The sequence below is a fragment of the Oryctolagus cuniculus genome, chromosome 16, assembly GCF_964237555.1.
Source record: "Oryctolagus cuniculus chromosome 16, mOryCun1.1, whole genome shotgun sequence".
In the NCBI taxonomy this organism is placed as follows: Eukaryota; Metazoa; Chordata; class Mammalia; order Lagomorpha; family Leporidae; genus Oryctolagus; species Oryctolagus cuniculus.
The window spans coordinates 67,746,652-67,762,312 of NC_091447.1; the positions used below are offsets into that span (position 1 = coordinate 67,746,652).

The 15,661-nt window shown below is 43.2% G+C and overlaps 1 protein-coding gene across 1 annotated transcript; it reads left to right on the forward strand.

The window, feature by feature from the left end:
- Positions 1-10,523: 10,523 nt before the first annotated feature.
- Positions 10,524-12,061, forward strand: LOC100342849 (olfactory receptor 7C2). Its single transcript, XM_002722839.4, has one exon. The coding sequence runs from the start codon at positions 10,612-10,614 to the stop codon at positions 11,548-11,550; it is 939 nt and encodes a 312-aa protein (XP_002722885.2). The 5' UTR covers positions 10,524-10,611; the 3' UTR covers positions 11,551-12,061.
- Positions 12,062-15,661: the final 3,600 nt, after the last annotated feature.

Below are 15,661 nucleotides of genomic sequence, written 5' to 3' on the forward strand. Positions count from 1 at the left end.
CTTGTAAGAACCTGTGGCAACTCTAGCAAGCAGAGCAGAGTGTGTGCCGCGGGACACCGAAGACAGGCGCGTATCAACGCCAAAAAATAAAAAGAAAGGGGGATCTGTGGGGACCAACTCGGACTAGACTGTTACTGGAATTAAGACTTATTCTATGCATCTGCTCTCCCACAATATGGCGCTGGGAGAGAAGAAAACAGCTTCTACACAGCTGCCTCCAGTTCAGCCAATAAACTGTAGGACTTGCTCCTGATTGGAGGAGAGCAGCGTACTCGGCGTGTGGGCAGCCGAGTTGGGATTGGCAGAGGAGGACTATAAAGGAGGAGAGAGACGGCATGCACCAGGAACATCTAAGGGGAACACCTGTGCAGCCCCCGAGAGAGCCGGCCGGCGGAGTGCCGCTCCCCTGCGGAAGTGGGGAATGTGGCAGGGGGAACCGCCCTTCCACGGAGGTGGAAGGGACAGTAGCCAACCCGGGAAGAACCAGCAGCAAACCCGGGGAGGGCCGAGCAGATGAAAGAACAGCGCAGGGTCCTGTGTCGTTCCTCCACGAAGAGGGGGAGCGACAAATATGACTGGTTTAATTCTGTAATTAATACACTGTTATTCTTAAGTGTTGAAAATTAACTGAAATGTGATCCCTGTTAAACATAAGAGTGGGAATAAGAAAGGGAAGAGATGTATAATTTGGGACATGCTCAGGCTGACTTGCCCCAAATGGTAGAGTTAGAAACATACCAGGGGACTCCAATTCAATCCCATCAAGGAGGCATATACCAATGCCATCTCACTAGTCCAAGTGATCAATTTCAGTTCACAATTGATCATAATGAAAGGACTAAGAGTCAAAGGGAGCACATAAACAAGTCTAGTACCTGCTAACACTAACCGATAGAATAAATAAAGGGGAGAGTGATCTAACACGGGAAGTGAGATACACAGCAGACTCATAGAATGGCAGATGTCCTAAACAGCACTCTGGCCTCAGAATCAGCCCTAAAGCCATTCGGATCTGGCTGAAAAGCCCATGAGAGTATTTCAGGCATGGAAAGCCAAGACACTCTGGCAAAAAAAAAAAAAAAAAAAAAAAAAAGAAAGATCTCTGTGAGTGAGATCCCAGTGGAAAGAACAGGTCTTCAAAGAAGGAGGTACCTTTCTCTGAAGGGAGGAGAGAACCTCCACTTTGACTATGACCTTGTCTAAACAAGATAAGAGTCGGAGAACTCAAGGGGCTTCCATAGCCTTGGAAACTCATGACTGGAGCATAGGGAGATTACTGATGCCATAGACAGGAGTGTCAATTTGTAAAGTCAACAACAGGAGTCACTGTGCACTTACTCCTCATGTAGGATCTCTGTCCTTAGCGTGCTGTACATTGAGACTTAATGCTATAACGAGTACTCAAAAATATATTTCACTTTGTGTTTCTATGGGGTGCAAACTGTTGAAATCTTTACCTAATGTATACTAAACTGATCTTCTGTAAAAATAAGAAAAAAGAAATTATCAACTCCCAACTTGACTCTCACTGGGATTAAACATGACAATAGGTCTGATCTGATTTCATCATCATTTAAAAAATCATCTATTACTTTTCACTTTATGTTTCTGTGTGGGAGCAAACTGTTGAAATCTGTACTTAATGTATACTAAGCTGATCTTCTGTATATTAAGATAATCAAAAATGAATCTTGATGTGAATGGAAGGGGAGAGGGAGTGGGAAAGGGGAGGGTTGCAGGTGGGAAGGACGGTATGGGGGGGGGAAGCCATTGTAATCCATAAATCGTACTTTGGAAATTTATATTCATTAAATAAAAGTTAAAAAAAAAGGTTCCATGAAGATTATATAAAGAAAGTTTTAGATAATTTTCCCCTTTTAGCTCTAGACACGTGGAAACAGATGTATAAGGAGAAACACCTTTTTCTCTCTGTCCTTGTTATCTTTTTTCTTTTCCTCAGCGATGAACTAAAACAACCTCAGGAGTTCTAGACTGATTCCTTGAGAGCACTAGTTGCTTAAACTTTACTTGTTAGTGGAGCTGCTTCCTTGTGGTATTTGAGGAGAAAAAGTAGTGTACTTATAAATGTTTAATTGGGGTAGGGAGATCTTGCTTTTTTAAAATTTAAATTATTGTTCACATGAGAAGGAGGGAAAGAGAGAGAGACAGAGAAAGTTGCCATCAACTCTGTTAACTCCCCCAATGGCTGCACCAGCCCAGCTGGAGGAGTGGCCAGCAGCCAGGAACTCAATCTAGGTCTCCCATGTGGGTGGCAGGAACCTGATCAATTGAGCCATCACTGCTACCTCCCAGGGTCTGCATTTGCAGGACGCTGGAGTCATGAGCCAGAGTCAAGTGCTGGATGCAGGTACTCTGCTGTGGGAAGCTGGCTTCTGAGCTCGTGTCTCAGACTAGGCTTAATTCCCACCCTGGTCCTGTTTATTTCATTTTCAATCTCTTCTTCTCCTTAAATCTTAGGTATTCACAGTAAATATCTATTGAGAAACTATGATGGTTCCAGTTCTGGGAGCCATGGTTGCTCACAAAAAGGTGACCCAGTAACATTTCAAGTGTAGAAAGTGCTAAGGCAAAAAAAATTGGAGTAGTATAAAGTAGGGACTGGAAGAAACAGTTGTGCACTCATGTTCATAGGAGCATTATCCACAATGGCCAAAAGTGGAGCAACACAGCATCCTTGGGCAGGTGAAACAACACAGCCTACACTTACAATGGAATATTTCACCCTGGAAAAGGATGGAATTTCTCACACAGCTACAGTGTGAGTGAACCATGAATATACATTATACTAAATGAAAGAAGTCAATCCCCAAAGAACAAATATTGTAGGATTGCCCTAGTATTTGGAACTTACGGAAGTCAAATTCATAGAGAAAGTAGAATGGTGGGTGCCAGAGGTTGGCAGGGGAGATGGAAGAACTGGGAGTTAGTGTTTGGTGAGTACAGAGCTTCAGTTTGGGAAGATGAAAGATGTTTTGTAGATGGACATTGGTGATGGTTATGCAACAATGTAAGTAGACTCAATAGTAAACTTATAACTATTTATTGTAATACAACCTGGGAGGCAGTAGATGATAGTCCAAATGCTTGGGCCCTTACCATACACACAGGAGACCAGTATGGAATTCTGGGCTCCTGGGTTCAGTCTGGACCAGTTCTGGCCGTTGCAGGCATTTTGGGGAGTCAATTAGTGGATGGAAGATTTCTCTTTGTCATACTGCTGTTCAAGTAGATCAAAATAACTCACAGAACTTTTTTTTTTTTAAAGATTCATTGTATTTATTTGAAAGACTGAGTTAGAGTGAGGAAGAGACAGAGAGAGAGGTCCACTATCTGCTGGTTCACTCCCAAGATGGCCACAGTAGCTGGAGCTGAACCGATTTGAAGTCAAAAGCCAAGAGCTTCCTCCAGGTCTCCTACATGGGTGCAGGGGCTCAAGGGTCTGGGGCATCTGCTACTGCTTCCCCAGGCCATAGCAGAGAGCTGGATTGGAAGAGGAGCAGCCAGGACTAGAACCGGTGCCCATCTGTGATGCTGAGGCTTCAGGCCAGGGCTTTAACCCACTGTACCACAACACCGGCTCCCAAGAAATATTTTTGAAAATGGTTAAAATGCTGCATTTTGTTATATATCTGTGTACACACACACACACACACACACATATATATAACCATAGATAAGTGTTAACCAAAAGTTCAAGAAATAAAACATCTAATTTTTTATTTGTGATTAACATTTACTGTATATGGGTGAAATGTTCATTTTCCAGTTAATTATTATTTGTAGTCATTGTCTATATTCCCACTACTGTCTTTTTACATTGTACTTGTTAAACTTCTTATTTGATGAAGTATTAAGCCTTTTTACTGTAATGTAAATTTTAAAGATGTTATCTCAAAAACTAATTAAAAGAGGGAGAAGGAAGTATGGGATGGTGAGGGAGGGACGGAGGGAGGAATGGAATATTGTTGTTATTAGAACTATCTGCTAATCACACTGAATCTGTTAAAAACTAATTGAAAATTAAAATAGAAACACTAAAAAAAGAAATAAAGGAAAATAACAACCTTGTTACATAAAAATAAAAAAATTAACATTATTTAAAAGTTAGAGAGAGAGAGAGAATCCCAGATCTGCTATTTCATTCCCTTGATGCCCACAAGAGCTGGAGCTGGGCCAGGATGAAGCCAAGAGCCCAGAATTCATTCTGTGTCCCCCATGTGGATTGCATGGACCAAGGCACTTGAGCCATCATCAGTTGCCTACCAGTGTGTGCATTAACAGGAAGCAGGATGGAAAATGGAGTTGGGACTCAAACTCAGGCCCTCCAATATGGGATGCTGGTTTCCAAAGTGGCCACAATGCCCATACCTACTGTAATTTTTAAACAAATAGACTCTTAGGTCTTCTGAAGAACTTGATAAGATAAGTCTGGGATTGAATGGGAAGCCATATGTTGACAGAGCCCTAGTTGATATTTTTGATAAACCTAAATTTGTGATGGTGGTTCTCAAAGGATTGTCGTTGGAACCATCAAATTTGAAACTTGTCCAACATAAAACTTGATGGACTCAATTGAGATTTCCTGAGACAGAAACTTTAGAGTGGGCCTTAAAGATCTATGTATAAAAAAATGTTGAGGGGCTGTCACTGTGGCATAGCAGGTAAAGCCAGCACCTGCAGTGCTGGCATCCCATATAGATGCCAGTTTGAGTCCTGGCTGCTCCACTTCTGATCCAGCTCTCTGCTATGGCCTGGGAAAGCAGTAAAAGGTGGCCCAAGTCCTTGGGCCCCTGCACCTCTGTGAGAAAACTGGAAGCAGCTCTGGATCCTGGCTTTGGATTGGTGCAGCTCTGGCCATTCTGGCCAATTGAGGAGTGAACCAACAGATGGAATACAACCCCCTCCCCGCCTATCCGTCTCTCTCTGTGTAACCATGACTTTCAAATAAATAAATAAGTCTTTAAAAAACCACAAATATTGAGGCAGTCCTGGTTTAGGGTAGTTTTTGACATCACTACTCCAGTGAATCCTGGAACTCTTTCTACTCAACCATCATCTTATTAGGAATCTACAAGCCTAAAAATGCTGCCATATTTGTCACCAAGAAGTGATCCAAGGAAGATTAATTTTTCCCAGAGGTGAAGAACGTAGGAGAGAGAAATTACAGATGTCACCACTGTTAGTCTCCCAGGGATAATGAATTGGCAGGTTAGAGATTCCCTGTTCTTGAGGAACCAAAATAATCAGAGAATGAACACATCACTGATCAATTTGTCTAATTAGCTTCAGAGGGGATACAGACTCCAGGTCACAACTTGGAACTCACTAATTTATAGTCATCAAGGTCCCAATGCAAGACACTCACATCATCTCCAGAAGAAGTGATCCAGGCCCTGTGCCACATGCCTGGCTCTGTCTCCCACTCTTCTGGGGGCCAGACCTTCTGTCTTTATCACCCACTCTCTACGAAAGAAAGAGATTCTAGACATTTGGCTTTGTGTGGGTTCATGCTGCCGAGCCTGCATAGCCTGGTAAGTGTTGAGGAAACTAGGGGAGGGGAAAGGGCATTGCCTATTGTTAAGTATAAGGTAGGGTAAACTCTGTAATGTTCATGGAGAAAGACTTGCTGAAGATAATTTCTTGGAAGGAACAATGATTAGACTACTCGGTGATAGCTGCTACTGTGTAGTGAGTTTTCTCTTTGGTTGTGTTTTGTTTGTGGGCATGGTTGAGAAGATTATGAGAGGTGTTAGTCTTTGTTGGCCATTTCACTGCCCTGGACCACATGGTCTAGTGTTATGATTTCCAGTCCAAGTTGCACAGATGGATGCCCCAAGGTCCTGATAGAACTGTAGATTTTTAACAGCAAAGTCTTGGACCCTTCTAGATCTATTCTCTTATTACCTGACCCAGGAACTCCAAATCCTCCATTCTCCACCACCCCCAGACCAAGCCTTCTTGAATTCTGTGACCCACACTTGCTTAAGAACATTTCCTGCTTTCCAGACAGATCTGTGCTTCCCCTTGCCTCTTAACTCTTATCCAGGGCTCTTATTAGATTCCTTCAAGAAAGCAGAGGCTGGATTCCCTAGCATCTTGGGCTGTGGCACAGAAATTCTTGGGTTGGGGTGTGAGAGAGGGAAAGGGAAGGACACAGAGAATCCCAATACCATGTTCCCTCTTGACATCCCCTGCCTTAGTGCTTGGGGACATCAGGGGTGCACTGGAACCCATGATATCCCTTTCCCGTGATTCCCCTTGATTTCACCTGAACATCCTCTCTTGATGCTTGTCTTTCTTAGGCAACATAATTCTTCAGTGGGTCCCTTCAATTCAAGTGATGTGAGGACACCCCATATGTTATGTCTGCCCCAAACTCATTTTTCCCTCCAGGTACCAGCAATAATTGTAATTCATATCACATTAGTCCCTTGATTATATTCATTTTCTCTGTCTGTCTGTCTCTCTTTCTGTCTCTCTCCCCTCCCCCTTAATTGTATTCTCTTCACATCCCCATTCTCTGTGCAATTTCGCTTTCCAGGTTCTCAGAGAGGTCATCTGTGCCCATCTCTCCAACATCATTCTTTATCGTTCTCATCTACCACTTTCTACTTAAGCAAGAGCAAAGTGCCAGAACACTCTGGCCTCTACTGCCTCTTGCTTTCAAACATCTCCCATTCCTCTTCTCTCTACCAGAAAGTCCTGACTCAACCCTTCTCTGAATAACTACTTTCCCTGGTAGCCCTTCCTCCAGGAATGCTTCCATGACTCCATCGTCCCAGGCTGGATTTAGAGCTCCTCTCTGTATTCCACACTGCAATCCACCTTAGCACTTAAATTTCTATGTTACAATTACTGTTTTCTGCATCTATCTCTACACCGTGGAGGCCACACATGAATACAAAGGCCAAACACCCTTAATCTTCATATCCCAACAGCTACCACATAGGCTGGCCCAAAGACTCCCTTCTTGCAGAATGGTTTCCAGCACTTTTTCAGTGACTGACAAGCTGCCTCATTGATTATTTTGTTTTAAAGATCTATTAATTTAAACATGACAATAGGTCTGATCTGATTTCATCATCATTTAAAAAAATCATCTATTATTTTTCACTTTATGTTTCTGTGTGGGAGCAAACTGTTGAAATCCTTACTTAATGTATACTAAGCTGATCTTCCATATATTAAGATAATCGAAAATGAATCTTGATGTGAATGGAAGGGGAGAGGGAGTGGGAAAGGGGAGGGTAGTGGGTGGGAGGGACGGTATGTGGGGGAAGCCATTGTAATCCATAAATCGTACTTTGGAAATTTATATTCATTAAATAAAAGTTAAAAAAATGTAAAAAAAAGATCTATTAATTTATTTGAAAGTCAGAGTTACACAAAGACAGGAGTGGCGGGGGGGGGGGGGGAGAGCTCTTCCATCTGCTGGTTCATTCCCCAATTGGCTGCAATGGCCAGAGCTGCACTGATCTGAAGCCAGGAGCCAGGAGCTTCCTTTGGGTCTCCCACGTGATTGCAGGGGCCCAAGGACTTGGGCCATCTTCTACTGCTATCCCAGGCCAAAGTGGAGCGGCATACTCATTTGATGCATAGTCAAAGGGACTAGGATGAAGGAGGTGACTATCCTCCCAGTTTCTGATATCTAACCTTTGGTCTGAAGGTAGGCAGAAAGTTTCTAATATATCGGTAGCTTAAGATAAACATTCCTAACCATAATGTCATGACTCATTTGAATCATCATTTGGCTGGTGTTATTTTAAAATATATACAAAGATTCATTGATTTGAAAGGCAGAGTGACAGAGGGAGAGGGGGACGTGCATCTGCACACACACACAGAGAGAGAGAGAGAGAGAGAGAGAGAGATCTTCCATCCATTTGTTCACTTCCCAAATGGCTGCAATAGTCAAGGCTGGGCCACACCAAAGCTGGGAGCCAGGAATTCCATAGGGGTCTTCCATGTGGGTGGCAGAGCTTTCCCAGGTGTATTAGCCGGGAGCTGAATTGGAAGCAGGGCAGCCAGAATGGATGATGGCAATGCAAGTGTTGTGCTACAATGCTGCACTCCACAATTATGTTTTCCACTGTACATTTTTCATTGTCTCAACTTTTTAATGTAGACTGAAAGAAGAAGATTTGATTATCCCAGAAATAGAACCTTTCTCTGTCCAAATAATTACTTTCATGAAAATAGTTCTAAAACCTGAATGTTCACATGGACTATATGATGAAACTTCATAACTTCATGGAAAATGGAAATAAAGGACAAATTTATTTTTGTGTGGATCTACAAATGCTTAAGGAAATAGAATAAATAAGAGAGGGCTCCGTGACTCTTAGAAATCTCACATGCAATTTCTGTCATCTGTAAGCCAGCCACCTTGTTAGTGATTTTTCCCTACAGCATCCTGAACAGAATCAGAAAGACAGTGCCAGAAAGACATCTCAAGATTTTAGGAGGAGAGTGATACAACTGGATGTTCACTTTAGAAAGATGTGTTATCAGGCTGGACACTTGGAAGGAAGTCCCTACAATAGACCTAGCAGGGGAGGGGATGGAATTGTTTTATTTTGCAATGCTGTTGATGATATTAACATGCAGAGTACATTCCAGGGAACACCAGAATCCTGGCCATGGCCCATAGGATCTCTGCACATCTGCTCACTAAAATAAGTAAGGCAGGTGGGCATTTGATGCAGTGGTTAGTTAAGATGTTTTTTTGGGGGGATGCCTGCATCCTATATCGCAGAGCCTGGGCTGAGATCTGGCTCTGCTCCTATTCCTAGCTTCCTGCTAATGTGCATGTTCCCCCCCACCCCTTCTTCCTTCCTTTACCTTGGGAAGTAAGTCATCATCCTGCTTATCCTGAAATATTTTATCTAGATATTGCCCTTGCTCTCACATTTTCTTACTACCCAGATGTGGTTTTCTGGTTTCAGATGTGCCCCAGACAAGCAAGATGGCCTATACCTTTCCTTTAGATCACTGGGCCTCTTATGTGTTAGGGACGATGTGGGCTATTTTATCCCTATGATCTAAAGTTGCTCTTTGTAGTCCTTGACTCTAAGTCAGAGATAAAAGGAATAGGTGAGGGTCCAGTGCTGTGGCATAGTGACTAAAGCCACCACCTGCAGTGCCAGCATTCCATATGGGCACTGGTTCAAATCCCGACTGCTCCACTTCCCATCTAGCTCTCTGATATGGTCTGGGAAAGCAGTGGAAGGTAGCCAAAGTGCTTGAGCCCCTGCACACATGTGGGAAACCTGGAAGAAGCTCCTGTCTCCTGGCTTCAGATCGGCACAACTCCCGCAGCTGTGGCCATCTGGGGAGTGGACCAATGGATGGAGGACCTCTCTCTCTGCCTCTGCCTCTCCGTAACTCTGCCTTTCAAATAAAACAACACACAGACACACACACACAAACCAAAGGGAATAGATTTGTCTCCCAGAGGCTAATGGACAGAGATCGGTCAGCATTACAAAATGTTGCCTATAACAAGTGACAGACTATAGAATTCCTAATTTAATAATAGTAAGATTGTTTTTCTCCCAAATGGTGGAGTTAGAATCATGCCAGGGGATCCCAATACAATCCCATCAAGGTGGCATGTACCAACGCCATCTCACTAGTCCAAGTGATCAATTTCAGTTCACAATTGATCACACTGATAGGTCTAAGAGTCAAAGGGATCACACAAACAAGACTAGTGTCTGCTAATACTAGCTGATAGAATCAAAAAGGGAGAGAATGATCCATCATGGGAAGCAGGATACACAGTAGACTCATAGAATGCGAGATGTCCTAAATAGCATTCTGGCCTCAGAATCAGCCCTTAAGGCATTTGGATATGGCTGAAGAGCCCATGGGAGTATTTTAGGCATGGAAAGCCAAGACACCCTGGAAAAAAAAAGAAGAGCTAAATGAAAGATCTCTGCGAGTGAGATCCCAGTGGAAAGAACGGGGCCATCAAAGAAGGAGGTACCTTTCTCTGAAGGGAGGAGAGAACTTCCGCTTTGACTATGACCCTGTTGGAATAAAATCGAAGTCGGCAAACTCAAAAGGCTTCCATAGCCTTGGCAACTCATGACTAGAGCCTAGGGAGATTACTGACGCTATAAACAGGAGTGTCAAATTGTTAAGTCAACAACAGGAGTCACTGTGTACTTACTTCTCATGTGGGATCTGTCCTTAGTGTGTTGTCCTATGTGAAGTAATGCTATAACTAGTACTGAACAGTATTTTACACTCTGTGTTTCTGTGTGGGTGCAAACTGATGAAATCTTTACTTAGTGTATACTGAATTGATCTTCTGTGTATAAAGATGGTTGAAAATGAATCTTGATGTGAGTGGAATGAGAGAGGGAGCAGGAGATGGGAGGGGTGTGAGTGGGAGGGAAATTATGGGGGGGGAGCCATTGTGGTCCATTAACTGTACTTTGAAAATTTATATTTATTAAATAAAAAAGATTGTTTTTCTCAATTCTTCACGTCAAGAATTGAAAATTCAGAGAGAATTGAGAGGCTGCTCATTGTCTATTTCACATGCCTTCTCTTCTTGAATTGTTTAGCTGATGTGTCAACAACATGGAACCAGGAAATCAAACAAGTATTTTAGGATTTCTACTCCTGGGCTTTTCTCAAGACTCAAAGCACCAACCTCTGCTATTTGGTTTGTTCCTGCTCATGCTTGTGGTCACGGTGCTTGGAAACCTGCTCATCATCCTGGCCATCGGCTCCCATGCCCGCCTCCACACGCCCATGTACTTCTTCCTCTCCAACCTGTCCTTGGCTGACATCTGTTTCATCTCTACAACCATCCCAAAGATGCTGCAGAACATCAAGACTCAGAGCTATTCCATCACCTTCGCAGGCTGCATCACTCAAATGTACTTCTTCATGGTTTTTGGGGGCATGGACACACTTCTCCTCACCTGGATGGCCTACGATCGCTTTGTGGCCATCTGCCACCCCTTGCACTACCCAGTCATCATGAATCCCCATCTCTGTGGCCTGCTGGTTCTTGTGTCCTGGTGCATCAGTCTGTCATATGCCCTGATCCAGACCCTGTTGATGCTGAGGCTGTCCTTCTGCACCAGGTGGGTAGTTGCACACTTTTACTGTGAGCTTGCTCAGGTCCTTGTGCTTGCCTGCTCTGACACATTCATCAATTACACGCTGCTCTACGTGGTGACTGCTCTTCTCGGCTTTGTTCCCCTCTCAGGGATCCTTTTCTCCTATACGCGAATTGTCTCCTCCATTCTGAAAATTCCATCGACTGGTGGAAGATACAAAGCATTCTCCACCTGTGGGTCTCATCTAACTGTGGTTTCTCTGTTCTATGGGACAGGCCTTGGGGTGTATCTCAGTTCTAACGCCTCGTCCTCTTCCTGGAAGGGCATGGTGGCCTCGGTGATGTACACTGTGGTCACTCCCATGCTGAACCCCTTCATCTACAGCCTGAGGAACAGGGACATTAAGAGAGCTTTACAAAGTCTTCTCGGGTTCACACTCCATGTTCAGTGATGGGAACGTCGTTCCTGGATTTGGGAGCTGCCGGAAGTCATACCAGTGGGACAAAAATATTCTGCCTCTGAACTGTACAGAGTTTTGATGCTTACCCACTCTGTTTCTCTGTCTTCAGTCAAAACTACCCTGTGTGTACTTGGTGTGAAGCGTATGGTGATTGCTGTTACCCTCAGTCTACTCCCTTCTACCCTTCCCTTTACATTTTTACATTACTACACCTCGGCTTGGAGTTTACACTCCTGCAGGTCAATACAACCATTTAAGTGAGATTCAGAAACTACTGCTTATAAGTGAATTCACTTTACCATTAACCAGAGCTGCTGCTTACCAAATTCATTCACTCGACAATATTTACTGGAATCTATAGTGTGCCAGATCTTCTAGGTACCTGGGATACAGCAGTGAAAAAATTTGGGTGATTGGATACTAGGTACCAAAATATAGTGAGACAGAAGTAAGAAATTCTAGTGCTCTATATTACAGTGAGGTGACTATCATTCACAACACTATTTTATGAAGGAGTAGAACACAGGAGCTTATAGGTTCCAAATACAAAGAAAGCATAAGTCAATGGAAACCTAGCTACCTTATGTAAGCGTGTTGTCTATATGAATTAAACATTATACTTGGGGCCGGTGCAGTAGTGTAGTGGGTAAAGCTGTGGCCTGTGGTGCTGGCGTCCCACATGGGTGCAAGTTTGAATCCTGACTCTGATCCAGCTCCCTGCTAATGTGGATGTTGTATACACTCCCAGATATCACTCAGCTGTAAAAAATAAGGAAATTCTGTCTTTTACAACAAAATGGACGCAACTGGAAATCATCATACTTAGTGAAATAAGCCTGTCCCCACAAGACCAATACATATGTGTTCCATGATCTGTGATAACTATTATAGTACACAAAATGTATTGTATGATTATTTGCATTGCAATCTGCATAAAATTATCCATGTACTTAACTGTTGGGAGGAAATGGCTTAAAGTCTAAATGAAATATTTAAATGTTACTTTGTCTTTGGTTCTATTTTACTGAAACAAATTATGAATGACTAATTGAACAAAAAAACCCAAATATGGGTGAAGTGGTCATTTTTCTATTCAATTGTTGTTTAAAGCTATTATCTATATTCCTACTAGATTCTTTTTGCTTTTTACTTAAGTTTCATATTCAGTGAAGTAGTAAGCCAGTGTACTGTAATATAAATTTAAAATGTCATCTCAAAAACTAAAAAACAAGAAAGATCAAAGGAAGGACGGTGGGAAGGAAGGAGAAAGGGAGGGAGAGAGGAGGGGAATTTCATTATGTTCTTAGACTTACATCCACAAATCATATTGAATCTGTTAAAATTAACTAAAATTAAAATGAACATAATAAAAGACCTTTGAAGTCTTACCATAACCCATTTCACCTCCCTCCACTTTCTCACCTTCCAATATATCCATGAGCATAGGCTCATAAGATGACATATTCCATTTAGATGACACCTCATGGTTCTGTTTATTCAACAAGAAATTCTCATCTGCTTTAGGATAGAGGCCGTCAGGAGATCTGACCACAGGAGAGCTTTAGGCTAAGGAGAAAATGCTTAGGTTTCTGAAGGACCTTCCTGAGAATTAGGAAACTTCAGGGTTACAGATTCTGGCCTCAGTGAAGGGGAATTTCCACAGTGATACCAGGCAGCAATGGAGAACTCTGGCTACAGACAGAGACTTCTCTCTTCTTCTTGATTAGGCCTCTCTGCAAGGTCACCAGGTTATAAGCTGGAGCTCTTAGCCTTGGCCAAGCCAGTGATGGCTCTGAGGGCCTCCCAGTCACTTAGGAGTCCTTGTCTGGACCCAGATTCAGTTGCCAATCTTTCTGTCTAGCATCCACAAACATCATTCAACACACAGATGCTGGGGCCAGTATTGTAGCACAGCAGGTTAAATCACCACCTCAATGCTAGCATCTCATGTGACTGCAGGTTCCTGTCCTTGCTGCCCACTTCTGGTCCAGCTCTGTGCAAATGTACCTGAGAAGGCAGTGGGTGATGACCCAAGTGCCTGGGCTCCTGCCATCGGTCTCAGTGTGGAGACCTGGATGGAATTCCAGGCTCCTGGCTTTGGCCTGGCCCAGCTTTAGCAGTTGTGGCCTTTCAGGGAGTGAACCACAGGATGGATGATCCCTGTCTGTGTCTCTGCCTCTCTGTAACTCTGCCTTTCAAATAAATAAAATTTTTCAGAAAAATGGAAAATAGAAAATACCTCCTAAATGCTAGTTATTCTTTAATGATTCAGATAGCACCATGCACTAATGCCAGCTATGAGATCAGTGATAATGTATGATTTTGTGTATTTGGCCCAAGTATACATATTAAAAAAATTTTTTTTTTATTTTTTGACAGGCAGAGTGGACAGTGAGAGAGAGAGACAGAGAGAGAAAGGTCTTCCTTTTTGCCGTTGGTTCACCCTCCAATGGCCGCGGCGGCTGGCGCGCTGCGGCCGGCGCACTGCACTGATCCAAAGGCAGGAGCCAGGTACTTCTCCTGGTCTCCCATGGGGTGCAGGGCCCAAGGACTTGGGCCATCCTCCACTGCACTTCCTGGCCACAGCAGAGAGCTGGCCTGGAAGAGGGGCAACCGGGACAGAATCCGGTGCCCCGACTGGGACTAGAACCTGGGGTGCTGGAGCCGCGGCGCCGGCCACTTATTAAAATGTAAAGTACACCAGGTCATGGTTAGGATCAACATTGGACAAGACTTTTAAAAGGTAGCCCACTTTTTTGAGTACGCATCTTGTTTCATAAATGCACAAAATCAGAAAAAAGGTGAAAATTTATGAAGATGAATGGAGCATAAAAAACTTTCTCATTATGAACATTGCATTTAATATATTTTTAAAGATTTATTTATTTGGAAAGCAGAATTATAGAGAGGCAGAAGGAGAGAGAGAGAGAGAGAGGGAGAGAGAGAGAGTGTTAGGTCTTCTATCTGCAGGTTAACTCCCCAGTTGGCTGCAATGGCTGGACCTGCAGATCTGCAGCCAGGAGCCAGGAGCTTCTCCTGGGTCTCCTGCATGGGTGCAGGGGCCAAGCACCTGGGCCATCTTCGACTATTTCCCAAGACACAGCAGAGAGCTGGATTAGGAGTGGAGCAGCGAGGACTCGAACCAGCGCCCATATGGATGCTGGCACTGCAGGCGTTGGCTTTACACGCTATGCCTCAGCACTGGCCCCTGAATTGAATAAAATCCAGATACTGCACCCCCAGCAATCAATAGAAATGATCAATATTTTATATTTGGGATTTTTTTGCATAGTATTTGAATAAAACAGGGCTGAAAGTTATTTTCCTCTGATTAGGATGATAGGTGGAGTGACGCTGTTTATATTTTGTCTTAAACATTTTACTGCAATCATGAACTTATCACACATATTCCTGTTCTTCTAACACTCTTTAGCTGAGTGTCTCTAAAGCTAACCATATACAGGAAAGAAAATGAATGATGAAACAATGCTAAGAAGGTTGCTTTTTTTTGCCACTAAGAAATATTGCTGAAATGTATGGATCTCAAAAATAGAAACCTCACTTGTAAATTGCTCTAATCCAAAATATAGACACAGGGTTGGGTACTGGATGCTTATTTCCTTTTCTTTTTATTGTGTAACTTGCATTATGAATATATTGCTCTGCTGACAGTCTCCCATGAGTCCCTCTTGTGCTCTTACTTCTCTTCATTCTTTCCCTTTGGTTCCTTTGATTTTGTAATTCCAGGGGCTCAGTCCTTATGCTGACTGATGTTTCCTCTCTCATAGAGTGCTCCTGAGCACTATACTGAACACTTCACATACCCACCGTGTTATTTATCACTAATTCTCCATTTGCTTTTTTAAAAAAGATTTATTCATTTGAAAGGCAGGAATTACAGAGATAGGAGAGCGAGAGCGAGAGCGAGAGAGAGAGAGAGAGGAGAGTGAGAGTGAGAGAGAGAAATCTTCCATCTGCTGGTTCACTCCCCCAAATGGCCACAATGGCCAGTGTTGTGCCAGGCCTAAGTCAGGATCTAGGAACCTCATCCAGGTGTCCCATATGGGTGGCAGGAACCCAACTACTAGGGCCACTTTCTGTT

What these genes read in the sequence shown, in the direction of transcription:
- LOC100342849 (XM_002722839.4), top strand. Translation starts at nt 10,612, where the DNA reads ATGGAACCAGGAAATCAAACAAGTATTTTAGGATTTCTACTCCTGGGC.